Source organism: Sturnira hondurensis, unplaced genomic scaffold (assembly GCF_014824575.4).
Source record: "Sturnira hondurensis isolate 20B ecotype Veracruz unplaced genomic scaffold, ASM1482457v3 Scaffold0017394, whole genome shotgun sequence".
NCBI lineage: Eukaryota > Metazoa > Chordata > Mammalia > Chiroptera > Phyllostomidae > Sturnira > Sturnira hondurensis.
Window position 1 is genome coordinate 1,239,630 of NW_028090025.1, and position 27,702 is coordinate 1,267,331.

The window sequence follows — 27,702 nt, forward strand, 5'->3', positions numbered from 1 at the left end:
GGTGCTGGAAAGAAGTATTCCAAGTCATGAAATCCAAAGACCTACAGCAAAGATTGCTCTATCCAGCAAAGCTTTCATTTAGAATGGAAGGGCAGATAAAGTGCTTCTCAGATAAGGTCAAGTTCAAGGAGTTCATCAGCACCAAGTCCTTATTACATGAAATGTTAAAGGGACTTATTTAAGAAAAAAGAAGTTAAAAAACATGGACATTAAAATGACAGCAAACTCACAATTATTAACCAGCACACCTAAAACAAAAACAAAAGCAAACTAGAACAGGAACAGAAACACAGAAATGGAGAACACTTAGAAGGTTATCAACAGGGGAGTGGGAGAGCAGAGAGGGGGAAAAGATACAGAGAATAAGGAGCATAGATGGTAGGCAGAAAATAGGTAAGAGAAGGGTAAGAATATTATGAGAAATGTAGAAGCCAAGGACTTGTAAGTATGACCCATGGACATGAACTAAAGTGGGAGAATGTGGGGGCTAGAGGGTGTGTAGGGTGGAGGGGAGTAAAGGGGGGAAACTGGGACAACTGTAATAGCATAATCAATAAAATATATTTTAAAAAAGCAACATCAAAACCGAGACATTAAATGGGTTCAAAGAGAAAACTGAAGGTGGTAAATATATTGGAATCAAAGGTACAGAATGTTATAGAGTAAACATTGTGTTTTCCCAGGATATGAGATCCTCCTATGGTGTGGTAAAGGTCTGTTTTCAAACACTCCTCAGAATCATGAGGAAACTAATAAGGACTGATATAGGCTGCATGCCAAAAGATTCTTGGTTTTTGTCAGGCAGACCAAGACAAGTCTGTATGGAGTCTTTTTTTAAAATTATTTTATTGTTGTTCAATTAAATTGTTTGCACTTACCCCCCACAACTCTCCCCTACCCCAACCCTCCTGTCCTCCCTCCCTTGCTTCCACCCCATCTTGGTTTTATCCATGTGTCCTTTATAGTTGGTTCTGAAAACCTTTCCCTCTTCCCCCCATTATCTCCTCCCACTGCCCCTCTGGTTACTGTCAGACTGTTCTTAATTTCATTATTTCTGGTTATATTTTTCTTGCTAGTTTGTTTTGTTTGTTTTGTTGATTAGGTGACAGTTAAAGGTGAGATCATATGGAATCTAACGCTTATACAATTTGGAAGGCTTTCTTTTAAAGTAATGCAAAAATCAACCATGAAAGTAAATATTTATTTAGAATGATAAGATAATGTATAACAAGCCTTAAAATGATGACAACTACAACAAGCAAAAATTCCAATAAGAGAAACACCAGTTATTTAACTATACAGTCTGAAATATAATGAAATACACATCTAAAATGAAAGATATAGTGGCTTTATTACAAATCAAAATTTCAAACTTTTGCAAATTTTACATAAACATGTGGCCATGTGGACAGATAACAAAAGCCAAGAGTAACAGCTGTCTTACTCTAAGAGTAAAAATGCAGTCAGGTTCATGTTAAGCTTTTAGTGTTTATTTTTATGTCAAGTTTCTAGAATAAAGTAGCCCTTAAAGCATTTTTTTCACTAGTCTTATTTCCAGTTAGAATAAGCTATTCATTGGTTTCAGAATTTTACTTTTAACTGTGTACTTTAAAATACATTTGAATAATTGTCATACTCAGCCAAATGGAGGCTTTTTCTATGACCCATTTCTAAATTCATAGATTCTGGTACATCTACTTTTTGTTAAGCCTGGAATGACTTCCTACCTGGCATTTATAGCATTGGAAAACCAACTGAACTATTCTATGAATAAGCCATATGATATAAATTGCTTGGTTTGAAACAAATGACTATGTATTTAGAGATACAATACTAAGAACAAAGTGCCTGCATTCTCTACAATTTATATCAAACTAAATGGATGCCTTAAGCAGTCAGCCTGGACTCATAATCTAGAGTAGCCAGACTATGAATGCAATGACAATAGCTGCTTTCCACATGTGGTCAGATGGCTGTATTAAGATACAGTTACTATTCATTATAAAGGCAGCCAAAAACCTGTCTGTTCTAAGAAACTGTTCAGCTCTTGAATAATGGACACTCCATAAATTGAATTTCAGGGAAGTGTAGAATGAACAATCCTGTTCCATGTTGCCAATATTATTTTCTGCATGCTGAGATGTTATTCTCAATGATATAGATGGCATGCAGGTAATCCATTTACTTTATTTTTTAATTCCAGATTGTTTTCTTGCAAAAACAATTACAGCTAGTTATAATATACAGCAAAGCATCTTCATCTTTGGTTCTACATCTCAGAAACTTTTTCTTTAAAAATAAATAGACATGGCAGGAAAAATAATTCAACTATCTTAAGAGAAACCCAATATTTTATAAAAACTGAGCAAAAATATATACTCAAATTTTCTTAGATTTTTTTTGTAATCATCTTGCTTAATATCTAATACTAGTGCAATTTCTATATGTAAATGCACTGTATTTAACTATACACCATAGACACAAATATGTCAGGAAAAAAAACAGTACTTTCCCTTAAAAATTATTCTAGGTATTATGAATTCTAGAAATGTATGAGACATTAGAGCTGCTGAAACTTGCCAATAAAATGGCCATTGAAGAAGCATGAGAAAGAAAATGTTAATGTAGTGATATTCACAGATCACAGAGACTGAGAAAAAGTGAACATATTACCTAAAGTTACTCATTTCTGGAAAACATATGTTAGAGTTTTTTTAATTAGTATCTATGAAAGCTTCCTGTTATGATTTGGATGCTTAGGTAATTTAGTGAGCTTTTGTTGATGGTTTCCGTCTCTTTTCGAATATGATTTTGGCATCAAATAACTCTCTTTCCCTATATCCTAGAGATGGTCCTTTTAGATACTTTGCTTCTGCTGCCTTGTAATCCAAACCATCAACAGCAGAAATTGAACAAATGATTGCTTCTGGCAGAAGAACTTCTAGGATAAATTTAATTTTATCATCTCTTATCAGAGCTAGCATTCTTTCATCTACTTGTTTGTAGACTTCTTGTAAATATTTCACCACCTCATCCAACTGATCTTCATCCTCAAAGTATGTTTCAATACAGGGAGTGAACCTCTTTGCTTTCAAAAATGATTTCAACCACCTGGACCCTTTTGTGCCATTTAAAATAGATAGAAGATGATTCTCTGTTCCTTTTGCATTCACAATGAAGTCTACTAGGTTCTTATTGGCTCGATCACGAGCTGCTTTCATTCGGTCAGGGAGAATTTTTTGGAAGGACATTTTCTTGGTCTGGGAAGTCATGGCCATTGGTTCCATAGAATCTTCATTATGCAGCTTTGGAAATAAGTTCCTGAAGGTATCCTGTTTGATTACTTTTCTGATTGGATAACTAATGTCAGCAGCATAATATTCAAGGAAAGAACCTGTAAAAGAACCACAACCTATTCTAACTCTGTAGTCACAAATCAGCGAGATGCACCAGTCAATACTTTCACTGTAATCCTCCTTGGCTTTCTCCACTAGTTCTTGTTTCTCTTTACAGTCAAATTTCTTTAATCTTCTCAAAGGCACTCTAATGCCTCTCTTTTCAGGATTCATGCTTGCCTCAACAAAAAGCACACTTGCTTTTTTCTCTTTTCGCCTGATGCTTTTCACCACTGCTGGCCAAAATGGATATTTTTTATATTTAAACCACACTATCATACCTGTTTCAAATGAACGTGGTTCATAATTAAAAACAAGGCGTGGAAGTACTTCATCTTCATCATCATCATCATCATATACAGAAGTATCAATAGGATTTAGAGGTACTGACTTATCAGAAGCTTGACGTTCTTCCCCATGCTCCTCAAAATCCACACTCTGAAGACTTCTTTCATTATTCCCAGTAAGTGAAGAATCCATGACACGGTTAAAAGCACTATATGAAAGCTGACATTCCCATGAACAATGCTGTGAGGACACCACAGCACCCATCTCTGATTCCACAAGTTGATTCTGGCTGGTATTTAAGCATGAATTCGAGGGACCCTCTCCAGGATCATCAATATTCTCTGAGAAAGTAGGGAATTCAGGGGAAACAGCCAGGGTTTCTGGGCAGATGTCCTCTGGCTCCTCTTTCAAAGCTTTGGGCACAATTAAGATATCTGGTGAAGGTGGAGTGAATTTCTCTTCCTTAACATAAGCATCTTCTTCTTTGATTGTTGAATGCAAAGGCATGATGTCAATATTTTTTTTGTCCTCCTTTTCATCTTCTTCTGAAATTGAAAGGAAAGTTTGGCACCACCTGGAGTTTGGTGATAACTTTGTTTCCATCTCACTCGGAATAGTATCAATGGTTGCACGCACCTGTGGTTTTTCATCATATAGGGAGTCATCACTCTCTGAAGATACTAACACGGATGCTTGATTTTCACTTTCCTCAAGATACTTTGATAAGTCTCCTTTATGCTTCCGATACTTTTTACAAGGGGGTAAATCAGAATGCTTTTGTGATATGTGTTGAGACAGTGTAGTGGTCTCTTCTTCATCTGAACTGCTTGCTTGATTCAAATTTGTCCTCTCATTCAGAATACCCAGTGCCACTTTTAGTGACCTTTCATAAACTGTTTCATCTTTAGGTGAAGAATTGCCCTCTGACTGTGCTGCTAATGAGGAGGCAATGGCTTCAATTTGAGATTTATTTAGGATTTTTGTTTCTGTGCTTTCCACTTTAATTTTTTCACCTAGTGAGAGTATTTGAACTTCTAGGAAAAATGTCTTTTTTCTCTTACTGTTTGTTGAAGTCTCAGTTCTAGATAAAACTTTTGCTGGCCAGAACTGGTCTTTCCAATTGCATAAGACATATTCAGCATCCATTGTGATTTCGATTTGTGTGTTAAAAGATTATTATCAGACACTGAGCTGTATGGCTATTCTCACTGCTAAGGCTGTTCCTACCAAAAACAATACTCTCACCAAAATCTCCTTTGTCTCAGAACTACAAAGTATGTATAGCTTGTAGCCTGTTCTCCTCCAGTAGATTTTCCCAAGTATGCTTGATCTTGTTGTTTATATGGGTCGATATGGAAGATACTAGAATAAGAAAAAGGAAAAGAAGAAAAGTATCAGCAAATAGTTATTTTGCCAAAGCAGAAGGTGAGTGATTATAAATAGAGATGAGCTAAAAGGAAGAATAATAATCAGTGGGGCATGAGATGGAGGGGAAAATGCAACATAATATAAGGTGAGGCTAGAAACCGAAGAAGTGGTTTATAATACATCAAATTCAAGAACTTGCCCTTACTATTGCACATGATTATTAAGGATTGAGTTGGTGTACATTTTGGTAGAGGAGTGAAAGTTTGCAGTGGTGTGTCAGGGATTCTATGCTATTAGGTAGTTTGGGGCATTTGTGTTCCCAATTTTATACCAAGAGCAGGGGGACCCTAAACTTTGCCTGCTTCAGAATTATCTAGAGTCCTTAATAAAACTATATTTCTAGGCCTTATCCTGAGAGTATTATCCAGAAGGTCTAAATAAGATACAACATTTTGTATTTCTGAGTTCTCAAGTGATTTTATTGTAACTTGTCCAAGAATTGAGAAGGACTGTTCCATAATTTATATAATCTATAACTTTTAAGTTATAAACATTTTCTTGTTTACCTGAATCAGGCAGACCAAGATAATAAATTGTGCATCTCCTGGACCCCAACAATAAAACAATGACCTTACTAAAAGCATGAGTTTAGAAGGCCGAGATTCAGAATATATGCTATGTTAAGTCATTGAATAGGATAGTTATTAAAGATTTCTTGAGAGTCGGGTGGCTAAGAACTCAGGTAGAAACCTGAATAGCCTCTTGCACAACTTCTTCATAGGGGTTTAACATATGAGATTCTTTTCCCAAATTAAAAGTGATGACTTCTAATTACAAAATGTTATGGCCATTGAATGGGGAGCAAAATGAATTATACCTCAAATGTTCAGTCTAACATGGTTTTAGTATGAAATGTGGCTTCCAGACAGTATGTAAAATGCTCTGGCTGCAGAGAAGGAAGGAAAATAAATTATCACTCAAGTTCTCAAAAGTTTTTAATATGAAATGTAATGAGGCTTACCCAGTATTACACGGATCATAGAAGATTGGTTCCTTTGATCTAGTTGTTTTGATTTTCACTTCAAAAGAAGAAAGGCTATAAAAAGGAGATAGGAATTCAAAACAAATAAATGGAAAAAGCATAAAGAAACTCCCTTACCAAAACTTTAGAAGGTATGTCATTCTGAAACACAGGAATGAGATGAAATCTCATTTGTTATGTAGATGCCATGTTTATTTTTCTTATTCTTTTTTAAAAATTCTCTCTGTGACACAATAATTCTATTTTATTCATGATGGAATCATCTCTCAAGCTGGAAAAGTGTGAAGTGGGGACAAGAGAGAAGGGAAATAACAAAAAACCTTGTGTCTGCTATGAGCCAGACTGTAGATGTTGTTTGAATCCTCACATTGATCACTGTGTGGATTTTTCCTCCTTAGCACATATACTTTTTATTGGAATTTTAATAATACTTTACATACTGTCTCATAGTCCACTAATATAAAAATATGTTTCATTGTTTTGCTTGCCATTTTCATAAAAATGGTTGCCTTGAGAAAATTTAGTAAACCTAGCAAGCCCCATCTTGTGACCAGAAATAGAACTGCAGCTCCCCCAGGAAGTATAGGCAAGACTGGATCATGATCTGATCCTTTTAATGTGAAGCACAGGAACTACTTTTACCCAGACAGACTTCCCAGGCTTCTGCAATTTTCTATTCTAAGCTCAAAGGTTTTGCTTTGTAGGGTTATAACAAGATCATATTGTCTCCAATTACAATGTTTCTGATTATAAAAACACACAGAAGCTTATTAAAAATTGAAAATATACAGAGATACAGATAAAATAAAGTACAACTGTACATGTAATTACTATGAATATTTTCTATATTTCCAAAATTTTGTTTTACATGTAGAAATGAATCTTTTCAAACCAATATCAGATCTCAATTAAGGATATGTTTTGAATATCAGTCTACATAAATATATTCCACATGATTATTATGAATTATTTTAATGTATTTTCCCACATTTGCAATATTTTATCTCAATATTTCCCCTAATGATGTAAACTAAGTAAATAAATAATTATATATTCATACTATTTTAAATAGACAGCAGTAAAGCTAGTTCTGTCTCTCTTACTACACAAACGATCCTAAGAGTGCAACAGATATGTTCTTCCAGATTTGGGTGCATGTATTGTAGTACCATATATGTTTTACTACAACATACACCTTTATTTTCAAATCACCACATATATTTATTCTTCAGATACATAATATTCTACTGGGTGGTTACAGCATTCACATAATACTTTATAAACTGCTTATAGAAATAAATCCAATCCTTTCTCTGTTTCACTATTAAAAGATATAGAAAAGTGGTTCTTCCTGACAATTGTCATACCTGTTGTCTGAAAGAATCAGCTGCAAGGAGGACACACATAGGACTGTAGCCAACACAGCAACCAGGCTACACACTTGATCAAGTTCAGGAAAATGTCCACTATCATCGAAAAAACAAAGGGAACATGTTTGCATATCTGTGTATGTCTATGAATGCTTATGTGTTTTAAACAAAATGGGCATGTTGTTTCACATTCATTTTTCTTTCATGATTATAAAAATAATCATGGAAAAATCTACTCTAACAATGCTTAAATAGGCTAAAAAGTAGTATTATAATACTAGTAACCTGACCACTTGGAAATGCTAACATGGGAGTTTATTGTCTCCCAGGGTATGTATGTGTGTGTGTGTGTATATGTGTGTGTATACACATTATGCATGTGTATACATAAGTATCTTCAGTAAACTACATAACTGTTTTTCTTTCCATGTTCATATAAAGGTGACACATAATCTTTCTGTGTGACAATCAACTTATAAGCACTTATAAGCATTCTCCCCCTTGCCGTCAAATATTTTATCCATCATTTTCTATGTAAATTTGTTCAAACAGTAACAAAATTCCAGCAACATAAGCATGGAATGCCAAGCCAGTATATTAGCATGAATACTGCACTGAAATCTTAATAACAGAGGCTGTAATCTTATCACCCATTTTCCCACTGTGGACTTTTAAAGTTTTGGGAGATACAGAAATTCTAAAGGATTAATTCCTTCAAAATACCAGCAATTCTTTCAAAACCACACAACATTTTCACTCCCTCCAAGACCACCATTAGTATTTTTCTCATCTTTACTCTAGGGCCCTGGGAAGTCCCTGGAAAATAGATTTAAAACAGTCATTACCTTGAAGCTTTTTGTAAGCAGCAGCCTCCTGAAATGCAGTGTCTCTACCAAGACTGTCCAGGCACCGAATGCTTCCCAAACAGAATGTTTCCAAGCTTCTTTAGAAAATGTTCCGCCTCCTCCCTGTGATTGGGAAGACAAAAGGCCCCTCCCTGAATCAGAGGAGGGACAGCAGCCAAGTTAAACTGCTGTAGTGTTAAAGGGTAGAAAATTTTCCTTATGGAATTTAAAAATGAAATGGCAACAAGTATCTGTTTAATTTCCATTCAAACCCTTAAAGTGTGTAACTTAATGATTAAAGGTGGTAGCAAATCACTTTATTAAAAGAAAAATCTCTTTTAAAATATTCTTGACATATTTTTCCTTGCCTTAGCTGGCACCTTACCACCGCAGGTAAATTTAAAACCCAGCTGGTCAAGATTAATTAAAATAGATAAGAATCTTTATTGGGATTGCACTAAAACTGTACATTATTTTATAAAAAATTACTCCTTTATAATATTTTTTCTGTTTCTAGGAAAGGTAGTCATTCCTTTTACATGTTTCTTTTCTTAAATGCTTCAGGAAAGTTTCACGGACTTCTTCACAAAGTCGGATGTTTCCAACTAAAGGCTGAAAATCAGTGGTTTGGTAGTAATTATACATTCCACATACCTGAATCATAATTAGCAATCTCTTCTTCTTATATTGATGTTTCATTGGTATTTTTCACTCAGGCAACTCAATGTGGGGAAACTAATTTTTAAAAATTTCTATGTCTTTGTTTATACATAAGTCTAAAATAAATTTTGCAAATTGTGTTTACTAAGACTCTCTTGTAATACATTTTGATTTCTGATTTAACTTAGAAAGTCAATTTTAAATATCATTAGTGATAATTTAGTGAATGAAAATATTTGGAGATGAAATGGCTGTGTATCATATAATATCTCATATATATACAAATATATATATACACATATATTTTTAATCAACATTTATATAAGCATTAATATTGAAATAAATACCAATAAATAATGATGATCATCTCTAGGCTAGTGTATTAATGAGGAGTCTAATAATTGTATGTAATGTTTTATATTATAAACGACCCTTAAATATCAGAGGTTCGACCCCAAAAGTTTATTTTGCTGATGTCAAAGTTCAATGTACTTCATCATATGGTCAGAAAGGGGGAAGGTTCTCTATTCCAAGGCAATCATTAAGAGTTCCTTAATTATTTTCCCTTAATGATTCTCTACTAGAATAGAATAGAACCTTCTATTCTATTATTCTACCATCTCCTTTGGCCCTGATATGCTCCATTGTGTTCTTCTCACCTGGCTACCAATGTTATAAAGAAGGGTGTTAAAAAATCCTATGGAAGGTTTTAGGTGCCAGGTCTAGCAAGTTTTACTACTGGTCACAATCAAGTAGCCAAAACTGCCATAGAGTCTGGGGAAGGTTGTCTCCCTGTGACTCAGGAGGAGAATGAAACATGGTCTTGTGGACATATAGCATTCTCTCCACCACAGAAAGTTTTCCCTTTTGATCTTGTATAGACTTCTATTATATAATTAATGCCCTTTTTACAACTGTGTATCATGTTTATAATAACTAAGACAGAAGAAACTTTTAGTTGTAGATGCTAAATCTACTCTTTGAATTCTTCATTAGCAGAATCTTAGTTTCACTCAGGATGACTATATAACCTCTCAAAAAGTATTATTTTTCCAGATTCCTTTACTATAAACCATGGATATGTGATAGAATTTCTTGCCAAAAAATGTAAGCAGAAATAGGTATAAAGGTTCTAGAGAAGGTACCTCAAAAGGGGTTGAACAGCCAACTTGCACTTTTTTCTACTTTCCCTCCTTCTTTTGCTTCTCCCCTACAATTTGATGATGACAGAATTCAGCCAGCCATTCTGGCCCATTAAGTGACTTAGATAAAGAATGTAACTTGGAGTTCCACCCAAGATGGAGGTGTATGTAGAAAACGCTTTGATCCCTTGCACAATCAAATGAAAGATAACAGCCAATTTAAAAACAATAAACAACCAGAACTGCCAGAAAGTTGAACTGTGTGGAACTCTGAAAACCAAGGTGTTAAACATTCATCCAGACTGGTAGGAGGGGCAGAGAAGGGCAGACATCCAGAGGAGATTACCCATGGCAAGGCAGTGGATGTGTGGGTGAGGCTGGGCTTGCTGAAAGGGAAACAAAACACTCAAAACCTCTAGCTGTAAAACTGTGGGAGTTAAAAGGGCAGGAGAAACTCACAGTCTCACAGGACAGTTGATTGGAAAGTGGGGCTAGAGCATAGCCAGCAAGTGGTATTGTTCCTTCTGACCCTCCCCCAAAGACAGTGCCACAACAAAGCAAAGAGTGTTGCCCTGACATAGCAAATATCTAAGGCTCCAACTCTTACAACATAGCAGGTGTGCTGAGACAAAGAAATATGGCCCAAATGAAAGAACAGATGAAAACTCCAGAAAAAGAGCAAAGAGATGAGGAGATAGACAACCAATATGATGCAGAGTTCAAAACACTGGTGATCAGGATGTTCACAGAATTGACTGAGCTTGGTTGCAAAATGAAGAAAGACATGAAGTCTATACAAGGAGAAATAAGGAAAATATACAGGAAATCAACAGTGAAGGGAAGGAAACAGAGACTCAAATCAACAAATTGGAACAAAAGGAAGAAATAAATATCCAACTGGAACAGAATAAAGAAACAAGAATGCAAAAAATGAAGAGAGGCTTAGGAACCTCTGGGACAACTTTAAATGTTCCAACATCTGAATCATAGGAGTGCTGAAAGGAAAAGAGGAAAAGCAAGATATTGAAAACTTATTTGAACAAATAATGAAGGAAAACTTCCCTAATCTGGCAAAGGAAATAAGACTTTCAGGAAGTCCCGGAAGCCCAGAGAGTTCCCAAAGAAATTGGACCTAAGGAGGAACACACCAAGGTACATCATAATTAAGTTACCCAATATTAAAGATAAGGAAAGAATCTTAGAAGCAGCAAGAGAAAAGGAGACAGTTACCTACAAAGGAGTTCCTGTAAGACTATCAGCTGATTTCTCAAAAGAGACCTTACAGGCAAGAAGGGGGTGGAAAGAATTATTCAAAGTCATGAAAAGCAAGGAACTACATCCAAGATTATTCTATCCAACAAAGCTATCATTTGGAATGGAAGAGCAGATAAAGTGCTTCCAAGCTAATGTAAAGTTAAAGGAGTTCATCATTACCAAGTCCTTATTATGTGAAATGTTAAAGGAACTTATCTAAGAAATACAGAAGATCAAAAACTATGAACACAAAAATGACAACAAACTCACAACTATCAACAACTGAACCTGAAAAACAAAAACTAATCAAACAACTAGAACAGGAACAGATTCACCAAAATGGAGACCACATGGAGGGTTATCAGTGGGGAGCGAGAGGAGAACAGGGAGGGGAAGGTATAGTGAATAAGAAGTATAATTGGTAGGCATAAAATAGGCAGGGGGAGGTTAAGAATAGTATAGGAAATAGAGAAGCCACCCTGGCTGGTGTAGCTCAGTGGATTGAGTGCGGGCCTGTGAACCACACGGTCCTGGTTCAATTCCCAGTCAGGGCACATGCCTGGGTTGCAGGCCAGTTCCCAGCAGCGGACTCCCAAGAGGCAACCATACATTGGTATTTCTCCCCTTCTCTCCTTCCCTTCCCCTCTGAAGATAAATAAGTAAATTCTTAAAAAAAGAAAATAGAGAAGCCAATAGACATGAACTAAAGAGGGGAGAATATTGGTGGGTGGCAGGGTGCAGGCCAGAGGGGGGATAAAGGAGAGAAAAAAATGGGACAAGTGTAATATCATAATCAATATACTTAAAAAAGAATGTAACTCATCAAAGTGAGAAGTACCTGAATCCCTGAATAATGGGACTGCCTCATTCCAATCACTTTAACTTAGTAGAACAGTAAACTTCAAACCTACATAAATCACTGTGCTTTCTAATCTCTCTTCTAGAACAAAGTAACAGTCATCATCAAAATATCATTCTTATTACAGAAATAATCTTTTCAAAGCTTTCAAACTATAACTCTATGGTCTCAAGAGAATTATTAGACCAGTGTAAAATACAACTTTAGTTAAGTGAAGAGATATATTCAATTATATACTTTATCATTTAATATTTCTCATTCTGTCTTCCCATTTCACATGTTTGGAAAAAAACAAAGGCACATAAAGTGTTGTCATTACATTAAAACTACAATCCCTTGTATTTATTTTATTTAATTTCTATATTGTAGATTAATCAGTGTATGGTACAACACCTCACTATTTTCCAAACAAAATGCTCAGGAAAACATAAATTCTTTATATAATACTTTATATTTTCCTGTTTTGTAGAAGTAGTGGGAGAAGAATGTTAACCAATAAAAATGCCAATGTGACTATTTTGATGAAGATAAATATTATAAGTATAATAATATCTATAAAAGTTTTTCTATGTGCCAGGCATTGTTCCAAGCACTTCATATATTACCTCATTCAATAATCACATGATAATTTTATGGAAGATAACCTCTATAACTGATTCATTCTGCATAACAACTGTAATGTCATTAATAATAATGCCAACAATGAAAGCCAAAAGTGTTCAGTACTGTGTGCCAGGCATTGTACCAAGTACTCTCTTTACATCATCCTCTGATACTTATAAAATCTTGTTAGATAGGTATTAGGAATATTCCCATTTTGTAGATGAGGCATTAGAGAGGTTAATAAATTTTACAGGTATTTGTCTCCAGAGCCCATGCTCTTAATCATTATGATACAATGTACTTACTCTATTGTAAATGTAAAATGTTCTATTAATGTGTATTGGATGAATGGGTTAATTAATTAATTTGCAATAGTTATGTACTAGGAGTAACTGGAACTTAGAGAATTCTATACCTGGCTCTGTATCTAATTTAATATAAATTAGTCCTACATACATAATGCAACTATATCAGTGAGTGGTATCCCATCATTTAAGCCAAATTCTATTGATTAGAAACAAGTCACATGTCTTGCTCACACTTAGGCAGAGGGAATTATACAAGGAGGTGAGTCACTTACGATGTGTCTACCACAATACTGTATGACTCCACTTATATAACATTCTCAAAAAAGACAGAAGTACACTGATGGTGACATGATCATGCTAAGATGCCAGGAATTAGGTAAGGAGAGGGGTATGACTGTATAAGGATAGCACAGAAAATTGAGGGGGTGATGGAACTCCTCTGTATTCCGACTATGGTAATGAACACACAAATCTATGTGGGTAAAACACAAAGAAGCATATACAGAGAAATTCATATATTTTCTATAATAAAGTATGATTTTAATGGATAATTTGAAAAATAAAAATTTAAATAGAAAAATTCAATAATCATTATATACAAATAAACTCTTTAAGAGTATGCTTTAAAAACCATTTGCATCTTCATAAAACATATCTAATAACAAAGAAAACAAAAATAACACCCATACATACATTATTAGAAAGCATCAGTTTCACTTCCTCTTAGGATATAAAAAGCCATAAAATGTTGCCCATAACTTAATAACAGAAATATAGACAATAAGCATCCTTAAGCCCATCAGAGATCTGAGATAAACCAGATTCCAAAGGGTTACCAATCTCTTAAAATAGGAACATAAGCACTGTTTCACCTTTGGCAAATATGGAGACTCAAGGGGCTGCCAGGAAGCAGGTAAAAAGAAATCAACTTCAATCTTAATTAATTCTCACATTCTTAATGGGTTAAAGTGTCAGTAGTTTGGAGTATCTAGCATCCCAGGCACTAATACATTCAACAGCCAAGTTCTTTTCACAGTCCTTAATCAGAAGCACACAAACATGACTGGGGACAAAGCAGAATAAAAAGCCCATTTCAGTGGTTCAGGTGTGCAGGAAGCAATCAAGAGTTTCTGGACGACAGAAATGCCAACTCCATATACCATCCAAACCCTTCTATGGGAAGCAAAAGCACTAAGCCACTAGAGGAGAAACAGCAAACCCTCTCCTTGTTGACCCAGGTTAAAAAAATGTTTCTGGAGGAGGAGCAGAAAATCCTGGGCCCAGAATCCTACAGGAATAAAAAGCAGTGGTCAGATACTGATGAGGAAGGAGTAAGAATATATCTTTCACCAAAGACCTAACCCAGATGCAAATCAGCAGTTAGTTGCCTTGCCAAAAGGAAAGAATGCTGAAAAATGTGCAACCCTCACAATCCAGGTGCATAGGGGCTCCCTAAGTTTAAGGCTGAGCAGGACAAGGGAGTGCTCCCTGTTTCACCAAGATCCTACCATCTAATAATAACAGGAGTCTACTACTGTAAAATAGGCAAGAGCACAAAACAGGCATCCTTCTAGAGGTTCAAGTGTGAAGGATCTGCTGAAAATTTAGGGTAGAGGAAGATCATTGAGAAAAACCCTATGGCACTCTATGCTCCATTCTAATCAAAGCAATGTACGTTACGAAAGCTACATGGCAATTAAGTGAGAAAGGGCGGGCATAATATAAAATCTGTATTTTATATTAGCAGTATCCTGACACTAAAACTAGAAAAAAAACATAACAAGTAAACTACAGGCTGTATCTCATAAACAAAGATAGGTCCAATGACATAGATGTAGAAGCTACTCAGGAAATGTTATAGAATAACAGAAAATAAAATGATATATAGAGAGAAGGATACAGCATTACCAAATGCAATTTATTGTGGGAATGTAAGGATGGTTATACACTTGCAAATCAATCAATGTAAATATCAAAAGAATAAAAAGGAAAAAGAAGATCATCTCAAGTAATACAGAAAAAGCACTTGACATAATTCCAGACACATTCATGATAAAAACTCTCAGCAAACTAAGAATTAAATGGATCTTCCTCCAACTGATCATGGGCATTTACAGAACCCCTCAAGTTAACATTATATTTAATGGTAAAACAAGAAATGTGTTTACCCCAAAATTAGGAACATGTCACGGGCATCTGCTGTTACCATTTCTATTCAACATTATATTAGAGATCTTAGGCAATACAATACTTGAGAAATAAATTAAAGGCATACAAGTTGGTAAAGAAGAAATAAAACTATTTTCAGAAAACATGATAATCTATGCAAATCTCAGTGAATTTACCAAAAAATGCTACTAGACCTAATAAGTTTATGATTGCGAGATATAAAGTTAATATAAAACAAACTGTACTTGAAAAATAATTAAATAAAAAAATTGGGGAAAAATCTATTTTAAAGAGTAAATAAAAAAAGAATTCAGAAAAAAAAATAAAGTTAATATAAAACAATTAATTTCCATACAATAAAATTTGGCAGTTGAAGTTTTAAAAACAACCATTTATAATACCAATCAAAACAAAAAATACTAAGGTAGAACAAACGTAATAAATATGTGCATGATTTTATGCTGAAGACTTCAAAACACTGATGAGAGAAATTAACAAAGACCTAAATAAATGGAGAAACATACCGTGTTCACTGACTGAAAGTTAAAGTATTTTTAGGATATAACTTCTGCCCAAACATATCTATAAAATCAGTAAAATCTCAATAAAAATCCCAGCAAGCTTTTAGTAAAAATTGAGAATATAATTCTAAAATGTTTACTTTTGGAAAAGCCAGAACAGCCAGGCCAATTTTGAAAAAGAAATATAAAGTTGGAAGACTCATGTTTTCAGATTTCAGGAGTACAGTAATCAAGACAGTATATTACTAGCATAATTTATATAAATACAATACAAACAGAGCAGTAAATATTCATTTATGCTTTAAAGAACCACATCAATTTTATACAATCCTTTCTGATATTTGTCTGCACCAACCCAATCTCAAGATTGCTGGTCCATTTAGAGTTCAGGCTAACATCCTCCAGCTACCTCTCTCTCTAGTGCCTCCACACCACGACTCACACTAAAATTCTGGCAGCTCCACTGGCTTCCTGCCTGCCTGCCTGCAGATGCTAAAACCCATTCGATTTTAACAAACTTTTATTGAGTGCCTGTTTTGTGCAAAACTCTGAATTCTGTAGTGGGCTCAAGAATCCTCAGTACACCCTAGGCCTGGTCTCTTTGCTCTCTGAATGAGGATCCAGATCCATCCTACATCCCAGCTTGCCTTCACTTCAGGCCCTACCCTTGCCTTTCTTGGGTTAGAGAACCTGCTCCTTTAGATCAGCTGGCGGTCGGCCAGGAAAAGGTCAACGCAGGCACTGGCACAGACCCACAAGGCAGGTCACAGTCACTTGTAACATGGCAGCCAGTGAGGGTCCCTTGCCTAGGAACAGAGGTGATTCCCAAGCCCAAGTTCCTCAAACAGAAAAAGTAGTGGACAGAGCAAATTTTACTTCCCCACATGCTGAGGTCGCTGTACTGCTTAGTGGTAGCCTCTAAGCTGCCAGCACAGACCACAGAGAAGTAGCGGCTCGGTACACCCAAGTTTATGCCCACCACCAACACAGCACCGGCAAAAGATCAGGCTTGTGCCCTACAAGACTGGACATAGACCTTGGCAGAGTCAGCGGAGAGCAGGGGCTCTTCGGAGAAATGTGAGCATCCCCACAAGTGCCTAGGTCCTGGGAAAGGAGGCTGCAGAGGAGGATATTGCAACAGAGGGCACTGCTTATACTTAATGGATTTTTCACAGTAGTAGTTAAACGGAGAAATTTCAACAAATAATGCTGGAACTCTCAAAAAATCGTGTTGAAAAAATTGGTCATCATATGCAAAAATATCCATCTTGACACATTAGTTAAGGTCATATACAAAAATTAACTCAAAAGTGAATTCCTGAGTTAAATGCAAAACAAAAATTATAAAATTCCCAGAAGAAAACCAAGTAGAAAATGTTTGAAACCTTCATTTTGACAAAGATTTATTAGGACAAAAAATGGACCATAAATTTTTTGATAAATTAGACTTGAAAAATTCTGCTCTCGAAAATTAAAATGAGTCCTGGCTAGTGTGGCTCGGTGGATTGAATGCTGGCCTTGGAACCAAAGGGTCCCAGGCTGGATTCCTAGTCTAGGGCACATGCCTGGGTTGCAGACCAGGTCCCCAGTGGGAGAGTTACAGGAGAGGCAAACACACATTGATATTTCTCTCCCTCCTTCTCCATACCTTCCCCTCTCTCTAAAAATAAATAAATAAAATATTTAAAAACTTCTTAAAAAATAAAATGGAAAAATCCAGAGTGGGAAAATATATTTGCAAAACACATATTTGATAAAGAGCTTTTCTCCAGAATATATAAAGAGCTCTTATAATTCAATAAGAACATTAGCAACCCAATAAAAATGAACAAGAAATTTAAAACAGACCTTCATCAATGAAGATACAAGTATCGCTCACTTCTAAAAAGTTCACATTATGCCACTTGAATTTTACTAAAGACCTATATTAGTACCTGTTTTTGCTAACCAAAAGAAATCCTAAGACAATTTTCTCTTTTATCAAGAAAAAGTGAAAAAATAGCCATTTAGCCTTTGTTTTGAAGTGAGCAGTTATAAAAGCAGCATGCACCACCAACAGCAAGAGTGTCACTGCCCAGCCCCTTCCCCAGGAACTACACTCAGCATCTGTCAACCTTCATCCCTCATAACTGTGAACTGTGTCTGTGAGCACCTATGCTTTACTTCAATTTACTTTGTGCATCCATTAGCAAGGTGTGTCCTAAAAAATAGAAAAACCTTAGGTATCAGAAAAACCTAAGAGAACTTGTAAAGGTGTTAGGTTTAGCATAAAAGTAGATGTAATTAAGGGTTTCAGTCATGGTGAATGAAACATTATGCATGTTTTGAACTTGCCTGTGTCCACCATTATTGCTATTTACATGCAGAAAGAATCTTGAAAGCTGTAGAAGTTACTAAGTGGTTCTCCTAGCAGCAAAGTGGTTTCTTTCAGTTGGCACCCAGTACTGAACAAAGTGGACAATCTATTGCTTGAGTGGATAAATGGGTGTACAAACTGAGGTGTTCTGCTATCTTACACATAAGGAGAAAGCAGTCAATCTTTTTAATAATTGAAACTACACTGTGCATGCATTATTTGTACTTTATATAGGCTGTGTATCACATTCCTGATTTTACTATATGTTAGTGTTATTTTAAGTTATATGTGTTAACTCACTATGATTTGGTAGGTTATTTTTGGGATTTAGGAATGCTAGAAATTTTTCCCATATAAATTAATGTTAAGTCTTTCTTTGCTTTAGGCCATTTAGCTTATGAAAGGTTTCATAGGAATACTCTACTTTCAGATAACAAGGGAAAACTATATATGAATGTCAAATGAACATCTAATAAATGTTCCAATGATATTAGTAATTAAGGATATACAAATAAAATCATGAGGAACCACTAACACCTTTGTAAAAATGACTAATACTAAAAAGGGGGAAAAACCTGACAGTATCAGTTACTGGCAATGATACAGAGCTAATGAAACTTATTTATTTTATCTGGTGGAAATATAAAATATCACAGGTGCTTTAGGAAACACTTTGGTGACTTTTCTAACATAGCTAGACATAAACTTACCATATAACCCTGAAATTACACTCTTAGGTATTTACCCAAGAAAAATGAAAACTTATATACAGACAAAGACCTGTTCTGGAACGTTTATAACAAATTTACTAATAATCACTGAAACTGTAAATCTGTAGGTGAGTTATTAAACAAATTGTAGAATAATAGAATACCTCTCAGCTATAATAAGGCATTAACTATGGATACATGCAACAAAATGGGTAAATTCCATCAACATGTTAAGCAAAATAAGCCAGATGCAAAAGTCTATATACTGTATGTTACATTTATGACATTATGGAAAATAAAAAATACTATAGGGGCAGAATTTAGGTCATTGGTTGCCAAGAACTGGAACAGAGAGTTTCAATGGGGCAGAAGGGAACATTTTGGAGTAATGGAAATATTTTGTAACTTGACTGTACAGCATACTTCCCTTTATTGTGCTCTTCTTATTTGTGCTTCCCAGGTATTGTTTTTTTTTTTTTTTTTTACAAATTGAAGGATTGTGGTAACTCTGTGTCTAGAAAGTCTACTGGTGCCATTTTTTCTACCACTACTTGCTCACTTCATGTCTGTGTCACATTTTGGCCACTTTTTTAGTATTTCAAACTTTTTCAATATTATAATACTGGATCAGTAATTTCTGATTTATTATTTGTTTTGGAGCACCACAAACCACACGCATGTAAGACTATGAACTTAGCTAATACATGTGTGTATTCTGACTACTCCATTGACCTGCCACCCTTCTGTCTTTCTCCATCTCTTCAGGATTTCCTGTTCCTTGAGACACAACAATATCAAAATTAGGCCAACTAAAAAGCATACAATGGTATCTACGTTTTCAAGCTAAAGGCAGAGCTTCACATCTCTCGCTTTTTATCAAAACTAGAAATGATTAACGTTAGTGAAGAAGTCATGTCTTATTTTCTTTGAAGATTTTATTCATTTATTTTTAAAGAGAGGGGAAGGGATGGAGAAAGAGAAAGAGAAAAGTATCAATGTGCGGTTACTTCTCAAGTGCCCTCTATTGGGGACCTGGCCTGCAACCCAGGCATGCCCTGACTGGGAATTGAACCAGTAACCTTTTGGTTTACAGGCCCAGGCTCAATCCACTGAGCTACACCAGCCAGGGCAGGCATGTCTTATTTTAAGAAATTGATCTCACCCACAGGTGCAAACTAATCAACAAAATAAGCAAGCAAAATATAACCAGAAACCTTGAATTGAAGAACAAACTGACAGTAACCACAGGGGAAGGAGGAGAGGGATAATGGGGGGAAATAGGGGAAGGTCCATCAAGGAACATGTATAAAGGATACATGGACAAAACCAAAGGGGGTAGGTTCGAGGGGGGTAGGTGACAATGGGTGGGGTGAAAATGGAGACAACTGTACTTGAACAATAAAAAAACTAAAAAAAGAAGGACATCGCCAGAGCCACCCCAACTTTCAACAATCACCACCTTAATCTGTCAGCAGCCATTGACAATGAGGCGAGATCTTCCACCAACCAAAAGATATGTCTCGCTGAAGGCTCAGATAATAAGTCAGCATTTTTTACAATAAAGTATTTTTAAATTAAGGTGTGTACATTGTTTTTTTAGAAATAATGCTATTAAAGCCCTGGCTGGCATAGCTCAGTGGACTGAGCGTGGGCCTGTGAACCAAAGAAATAATGCTCTTAAGCACTTAACAGACTACAACATAGTATAATGCAACTTTGATATGCAGTGGGAAACCAAAAAATTTGTGTGACTTGTTTTATTGTCATATTAGCCTTATTGTGGTAGTCCAGAATTGAACCTGCAATATCTCTGTGGCATGCCTGTATTTGTTGTTATATGACTGTACATATTTGTAAAAACTATAAAACTATACACCTAAACAAGTAAATTCGACTTTTAAACTATACTGAATTCTCTTTAGTGCTATGAAAATACCCCAAGTCAGGGTATAATGTATATAAAAATTAGTATTTTACTATGAGAACAATGGGACCACATATAGGAATATTGATTTGTGCTTTAGGTAAATGATTGCCAAAGAAGGTCCTGGGTATTACAATGTATGTGTGAAAATATCCTCTGGAGTGTTCAAAGAATATATTAGAAACTCAATAGTTCAATCTCTTTAATTAATTTTTATTAACATCTATTCTAAACTTGCTTGAAAATGTTAGGGGGGCACCTAAGACAACTGACTTTTGATGCAGTGGTACAATTCTTTCTATATATTCTTATCTTCATTAAATATCTCTTTTGTTGAAAGTTAACACAAGACAAATGTTAAGAATCCAAATGACATCAACATCTTATAGTTTGTGAAATTATCTTCATTGGCAAAGCCTTTAACTACAGTGAAGTTCTCACATGCCACTAAACCATGTGAGCAAAAGGAAAGGAAGGAGTAGAAACCAAAGTGTTATAATCTGGACATTGAGATCAAGGTAAGAATATATCCCCACTGAGAAAGCAGAAACCAAATATATGAAAAAGAGTAGTTACAGAATAAACAAATTTCAAATTTTTAGTGTATAACATCCATATAAAAGAGTAAAAATGATCCATTTAGAATACCCCCAAAGAGCATGAGGGAGCCATGAGCACTGGTAAAGCAAAGAATCTTGGATACTTAATGACTATTCAAAATAGTCCATGACCCCTAAAACATAGGCACAAGAAACTAAAACTGGTTGTGAACAAAGTTGACCTCTTGTTATTAATGTTCACTAGATAAATATCAGCCCATATGAAGAGAAAGAACAGCAGAATAAAATTTACTAAGGATGAGCATCCTCAGTAATTAAAAGGCAAACCAGACAGTGAATCACTTGCAGGGCCAAAGGGACATGTAATCTCTGTTGAAATGTATGTGAACATGAATAAAAAGAGGAAAAAAGAAAACTAATACCAAGCAGTGACCAAAAGTCACAAGAAGATAAACCTGCTATGTTTGAAGATTTTGTATTGTGGTTAACTCTAAAACCTACACAGTGCCAATGGATGAAGCTGCAAAAATCAAGATTCAGAATGATGGAATTAGAAACATAATAAAAGAAAGGCTGATGAGAACCTTATAACTTAATCATCATAGCACAAAGCTTTACTACATGCTGAATGTTAAATTAGAGGGACTAAGCTGTAGCATTAGTCCCTGGATTAACAAGCAAAAAGACAGACCTCCATGGGACCTGCCTTGAGGATTCAAAGAAAAACACACTTCCTTCTCCATTCTCTGACACACTCAGAAGAGAAGATCCAGGCTGGACCAAAATTATTCCTGTCACCACTCTGAATAAAAGTACTTAGCAGTTCTTTATTGAGGAGATATGAGAAACTGCTAAAGATAAAATGTCTAAACTTCAGAGTTTCTCAGACAAGCATTATGACAAGGGGTTGTATGTTAAAATTTCTCAAATAGGTAGATATACCGACATGGATTTGGGAGAGAGTTCTTCTAATTTTACTAGCTGGCTGGAGTGACAAATGCTACTACAAGTATCAAAAGATATTACAAAATTAAAATAATTTTAAAAGTTCAGCAACAGTCTAAGAGTGTAGCAGGAGTAGATATGAACATAAGAAGGAAGGGGAAAAGAAGAAAAGAAATTCAAAATGAACCACTGAAGATCTGAAAGTGTATATTATTGGTTACTACATCTGGATATAGACTAGAAATTAATCTGTGAAATCTGAAGCATCTAGAAAAATTCTTAGGCCATTGATCTGTGTTTCACTGCCTAGTTAAACAAAAAACAGTGATGTTAGAAGCCTCTATTGTCCTAGGGCTCTTAATAGTTTTCTCCTTTTGTGCTCATACATATCCTCCTGAAAACTTGCAAGGAAGCTTTAAAATAACTTGAATGGACAACATGAGAGGATACTCAAACAAAAAGTAAAGAGAATAAGTAAAAGGCTTTCTTCCGTTAAAGAAGAAAGAAGATGGCCCTGGCTGGTGTAGCTCAGTGGATTGAGCACGGGCCTCCCAACCACACGATCGCGGTTCGATTCCCAGGCAGGGCACATGCCTGGGTTGCAGGCCAGTTCCCAGCAGGGGACACACGAGAGGCAACCATACATTGGTATTTTTCTCTCTCTCTCCTTCCCTTCCTCTCTAAAGATAAATAAATAAAATATTTTAAAAAAGAAGAAAGAAGATGGACAATGAAAATGGAGAAGATATACAAAAATACAAATACATACTGGGCACCAAAGAAATATTGGGGGAAAATACTCAAAATTTCAGAAATGAGAAGCAGTTCTATAATGCCCCAGTATACAGGCCTTATTCAAGTTACTGCATAAAAGGAATGATTGAGCCTGTATATGGTAGGAGATTGGGAGGGGTGGGATGTTGGTGTTTAGGGACATCACTTCTGTTATTGGATATTTTGATACTTTGGGGCCTCTCAAGATTTATTCTAGGGTAATCTTTTAACTTTTTAATGCTGCCTTATCTACCCAAGGCAGCCAGGCACTAATAATGGTGTTGTTATCTCTTGGACTCAGACAATAACACAATGACTTCATTAAGAAAATGTACTGAGGGGTCAGATATTTGGACACAACAGCTACCTATGGAATAGGGTAATTTGCAAGGATTCCTTTAGAGTCAGGCAGTTGGTTGAGACTTACAAGTCTTCCATAAGTAAACATCATTATAGCCATTTGTATAATTTTTATCAGAATTTAACATATTTAATTACATCCTAACACTAATATCTAAGGTTTTTTATTTAAAATGGTATGGCTAATAGCTAGAATTAAAATAAATTGCACTCCATATTCTCAACTTAAACATGTTTTAACACGGGAAGGAGAAAGCCTTACCAATGTCACATAGACTTTGGAGGGCCCAGTCCAATAATCCTGTTGCTTTGATTCTCACTCCAGCTGCTTGTCCAGCAGGACCTTCTTCCTGGTCAATGCTTCTATGGTTGCACTTCCTTTTTGAGGTTCAGATGGCTTCACATGCACATTCCCTAGGTCATGTACATCTCTGACATTAACCTAGGTTGTCCAAAAGGAGACAGGGAATCGACCAGTTAAATGGAAAAAAAAAAAAACCTTCAGCAGCATGTCATTGTGAAACATAGGAAAGAGATGAACTCTCATCTGTAATGTAGATGTTATGTTTATTTTCTTTTTGTTTTTATTAAAATGTTCTCTGTGACACAGTTGTTACTTGGTTCATGCTGAAATCATCTCTCTCAGGAAAAGTGTGAGGTATGGATAGGAAACAGGGAAATAACAATTGCTTTCATTCTTTGGTTGGCCAAATTCTATGTAAATATATTTTTAATGCTTTTTTACTTCTCCCATTGGTGCTAATTTGGGGACTTTTATTCAAGACACATATAAATTTGTAAACAGAATTACAATTACACTTTACATGCTGTTTCACAGTCTGCTAATATAAAATAGGTTTCATGGCTTTGTTCACTTTGTAAAATAGTTGCTTAAAATTTTTTTTGAAAATCTAGCAAGTGCCATCTTGTGACCAGTACCAGAACTGCATCTTGTTACTACCAGATCCTCCTTACAGAAGAAGGTTGGAAACTACATCTTGCCAAGCCAGCAGTTTTCTCAGGCTTCCAGAATATACTATGCTCAAAATTATAGCTTTGTTATGCATTGCACAAAAATAGAATGATAATGTCTTTACTTCCAAAGGTCTAATCAAAAGAAATGGGATGCTTAGTGAAAACTGAAAAGATAAAGATTTATAAAAAAAGTATAATTCTGGGAAAAATAATCACTATTATTGTTTCCTGAGTATCATTCCATATTTTTCTTTACATGTATACATGGATACATACAATTTCAGAAAACCTTTTTACTATGCTCAAGTCCATGGTTTGAAAGTTTTTCCATATTAGTATTTTCAATGTCATTTTTAATGAATCGCTTAAAATATAATTACCCCCTAATTTGTAACAGTTTATCTCAAACTTTTTTCTGATATTTTTAAATATGACTAAATATGCATTACAAATTATTTTAAATAGATATTAAAGTTTCCTATCTCTCCAACCATACAAATAATACCATTAGTAGGTAACCTTATATTTTTTCTGATTTTGTTACACAAATTGTATTAATACAGTACTTTATCTCTGCCATTCTGCAATTTTCATTTTTCAACTAATACTACTTCTCAGACATCTTTTCAAATTACTACATGTTCATATTTCCATTTGTCAGCTATATAGCATTCGATTGTATGTATTGCATCATGCCACATAATATTTTAAAAAGCTCTAATAGAAATGAACCACATTCCCTCTCTGCCTCACTCTTAAACTTAAAATATAAAGACAGTTCTTGCTGACGATTGCCATACCTGTGGGTCTGAAAGAATGAGTTGCAAGGAGGATGCATGCAGGGCTGTAGCCAACACGGCAACCAGACTATGGGCTTGATCAGATCCAGGAAAATTTCCACTATTGGCAAAAACCAAACAAGGGGGTACGTTTGCACGTCTGTCTGTATGTGTGTATGTCTATGAATGTTTATTTGTCTGAAACCAAAAGGGGGTACTGTTTCAGCTTCATTTTGTCCTTCTAATGATAAAAAACGATCATAGAATAAATCAATTCTAAAAATGTTGAAACTGGATAAAAATATATTTTGAAACACCCAGTGATCTGAATGTTCCAGAGATGCTGACTGTTAAGAGAGGATTCTAGTTCTCTCCTTAAGGAAAATGCATACACACACACACACACACACACAAACACACATATGCTATCACTCAGCAGCATATCTGGATACCTTTCATGTTTGTGTATATTTATATGTATGTTTGTATGTGTCACTTTTTATGTTTACATTTTTATCAGTAATTTTGTGTAAAATGTTTACATCAAAATATAATAAACTCTGTAATAAAGAGATAGAAACACGGCATGCCATGTAAAAAATTAACAGGAACAGCATGCCTCACTGAAGTCTTAATTTAGAAGCGGTAATCTGATCTCCCATTCCCACACTGTGGACTTCAGAAAATATCGGGAGAAACTAAATTTTCTGGGGGTTGACTCTGTCACAATAACAGCAATTTCCCCAAAACCCTATTTCATTCCCACCTCTCACAGTCAACAATCTATTGTTTTTCCACCATAATACCACAGCCCGAAGAATCCCAGAAAATAACTAGCTTTAAGACAGCCATTACCTTGAAGCTTCTTGTCAGCTGCAGCCTCGTGAAATACAGCCCCTCCCCCAAGATGGGCCAGGAAAGGCTCTCTTCCAAGCTTCTGAGAATGCTCCGCCCCCTCCCTGTGATGGGGAAGGCAGGGGGCCTTTCCCTCAATTAGAGGGAGGAGAATCGCCAAGTCAACTGAAATTCACTTAAAGGGGAAAAACGGTCATTTTTAAAGGATTTCAAAACGAAATCGCAACATGTGTCCCTTTAATTTCCGTTCAAAACACAGGGGTAGGTGATTTCCTGAAAAGTAGCAAATCCTTTTGTCATACTATAAAGACCCATTTAAAAATATCTCTTACATATCTTTCTTGCACTTTCTGGCACTTTATTTTTACGAAGATGTTAAGATACAGCTAGCTGGTCAAGTATCAGGGGAACACTTTGTAAAGTATATGATTGTGTAATCATTATTCTGCACTCCAGAAAATAATTCAAAAGAATATTAAATTGAGAAAATTAAATTAAAAATGTAAAAAAAATGTGTTACATTCTTGTTTGTGATTGCAGTGAATTAATACATAATTTTGTGAAGAATTAAATCTCTACAATTTTAATTCTTGTGGCCCTGGGACATGATATGTCTTTCTTTTTACTCAGATTGTCTCAATCATCCTTTAGAACATTTCATATATTTCATAGTTTTTTGAAGTAAAATAATTTCTCCAACAAAAAATTAATCAAAATCCTATAGAAAACAGGTATCTGAATATAATGAAATTGAAAAAAACTATGGTAAAAACACAGTAAACCAAAGTTAAAAACAGAATAATTTGACAAAACTTTTTAATTTTTTTATACATTGAGAAGAGAGAGATTTCTTGTCCCACTCATTTATGCATTCATTGGTTGATTCTTGTATGTACCCTGACCTGAGATCAAACATGCAATCTTGGCATTTATGAACAATGCCCTAACCAGCTGAACTACCCAGCCAGCGCTTGATAAAACCTTTAAATTAAAAACAATCTCTAATCTAAAGCAGCTATTAAAAATTAATAAGAAATAAGTCACAAAGTTAAAAATGAGCAAAGGACATCAATAGGCAATTCACAATGTTCTGAGGGCGTAATTCTTCCCTGGTCCTGATATTTACTTCTCTGTGAGCAAATTTATGTAATACAACTATAGGTATCTCTGTTCTTCTTATATGTTTTAAGTCCCTAGGCTGTTTGGTAAATTTGTTTAAATTTGTTGTTATAAGTCCCACTTAAATCTCTCGATAACCACTGTCTTTCAATTTGCCATCCCTTTGTGCAAAAGATTACATCTTGGCTTCCATCTGCAACATCATTTTTTAAATATCCATATGTCAAGTGAAGAAAGGGACATGTTATTTATAGGGGCTCCTGAAAATACAAACATTCAAATAAAGATTAAAAGTGAACAATACATAAAAGACACTGAGCTTCCCTAATAGTAAAAGAAATGTAAATACAAACAACATTTCATTTTCTACCTAATTTGACTTAGAAAGAAGCAAAGAAATATTGCAATGGTGAGTTGGCAAAGGATTGATGAAATGGGTACTTTTTCTCATGTGCAAGATTACAAAGATGTGAAGAGGGCGAAGGGCGAGACAAAATCAAAGTCTATCTGACCCCAAAGAG

At 35.2% G+C, this 27,702-nt stretch overlaps 1 protein-coding gene across 2 annotated transcripts; it reads right to left on the bottom strand.

The window, feature by feature from the left end:
- Positions 1-1,185: 1,185 nt before the first annotated feature.
- Positions 1,186-26,116, bottom strand: PWWP3B (PWWP domain containing 3B). 2 transcript variants are annotated; one of them, XM_037067741.1, is made up of 6 exons: positions 26,063-26,116; positions 23,716-23,895; positions 8,309-8,460; positions 7,461-7,559; positions 6,073-6,130; positions 1,186-5,045 (listed from the first exon to the last, which is right to left on the bottom strand). In XM_037067741.1, the coding sequence occupies exon 6, from the start codon at positions 4,827-4,829 to the stop codon at positions 2,766-2,768; it is 2,064 nt and encodes a 687-aa protein (XP_036923636.1). In that variant the 5' UTR covers positions 4,830-5,045; positions 6,073-6,130; positions 7,461-7,559; positions 8,309-8,460; positions 23,716-23,895; positions 26,063-26,116; the 3' UTR covers positions 1,186-2,765. The 2 variants fall into 2 exon arrangements, with proteins under 2 accessions (XP_036923636.1, XP_036923637.1); XM_037067742.1 differs by lacking the exon at positions 7,461-7,559.
- Positions 26,117-27,702: the final 1,586 nt, after the last annotated feature.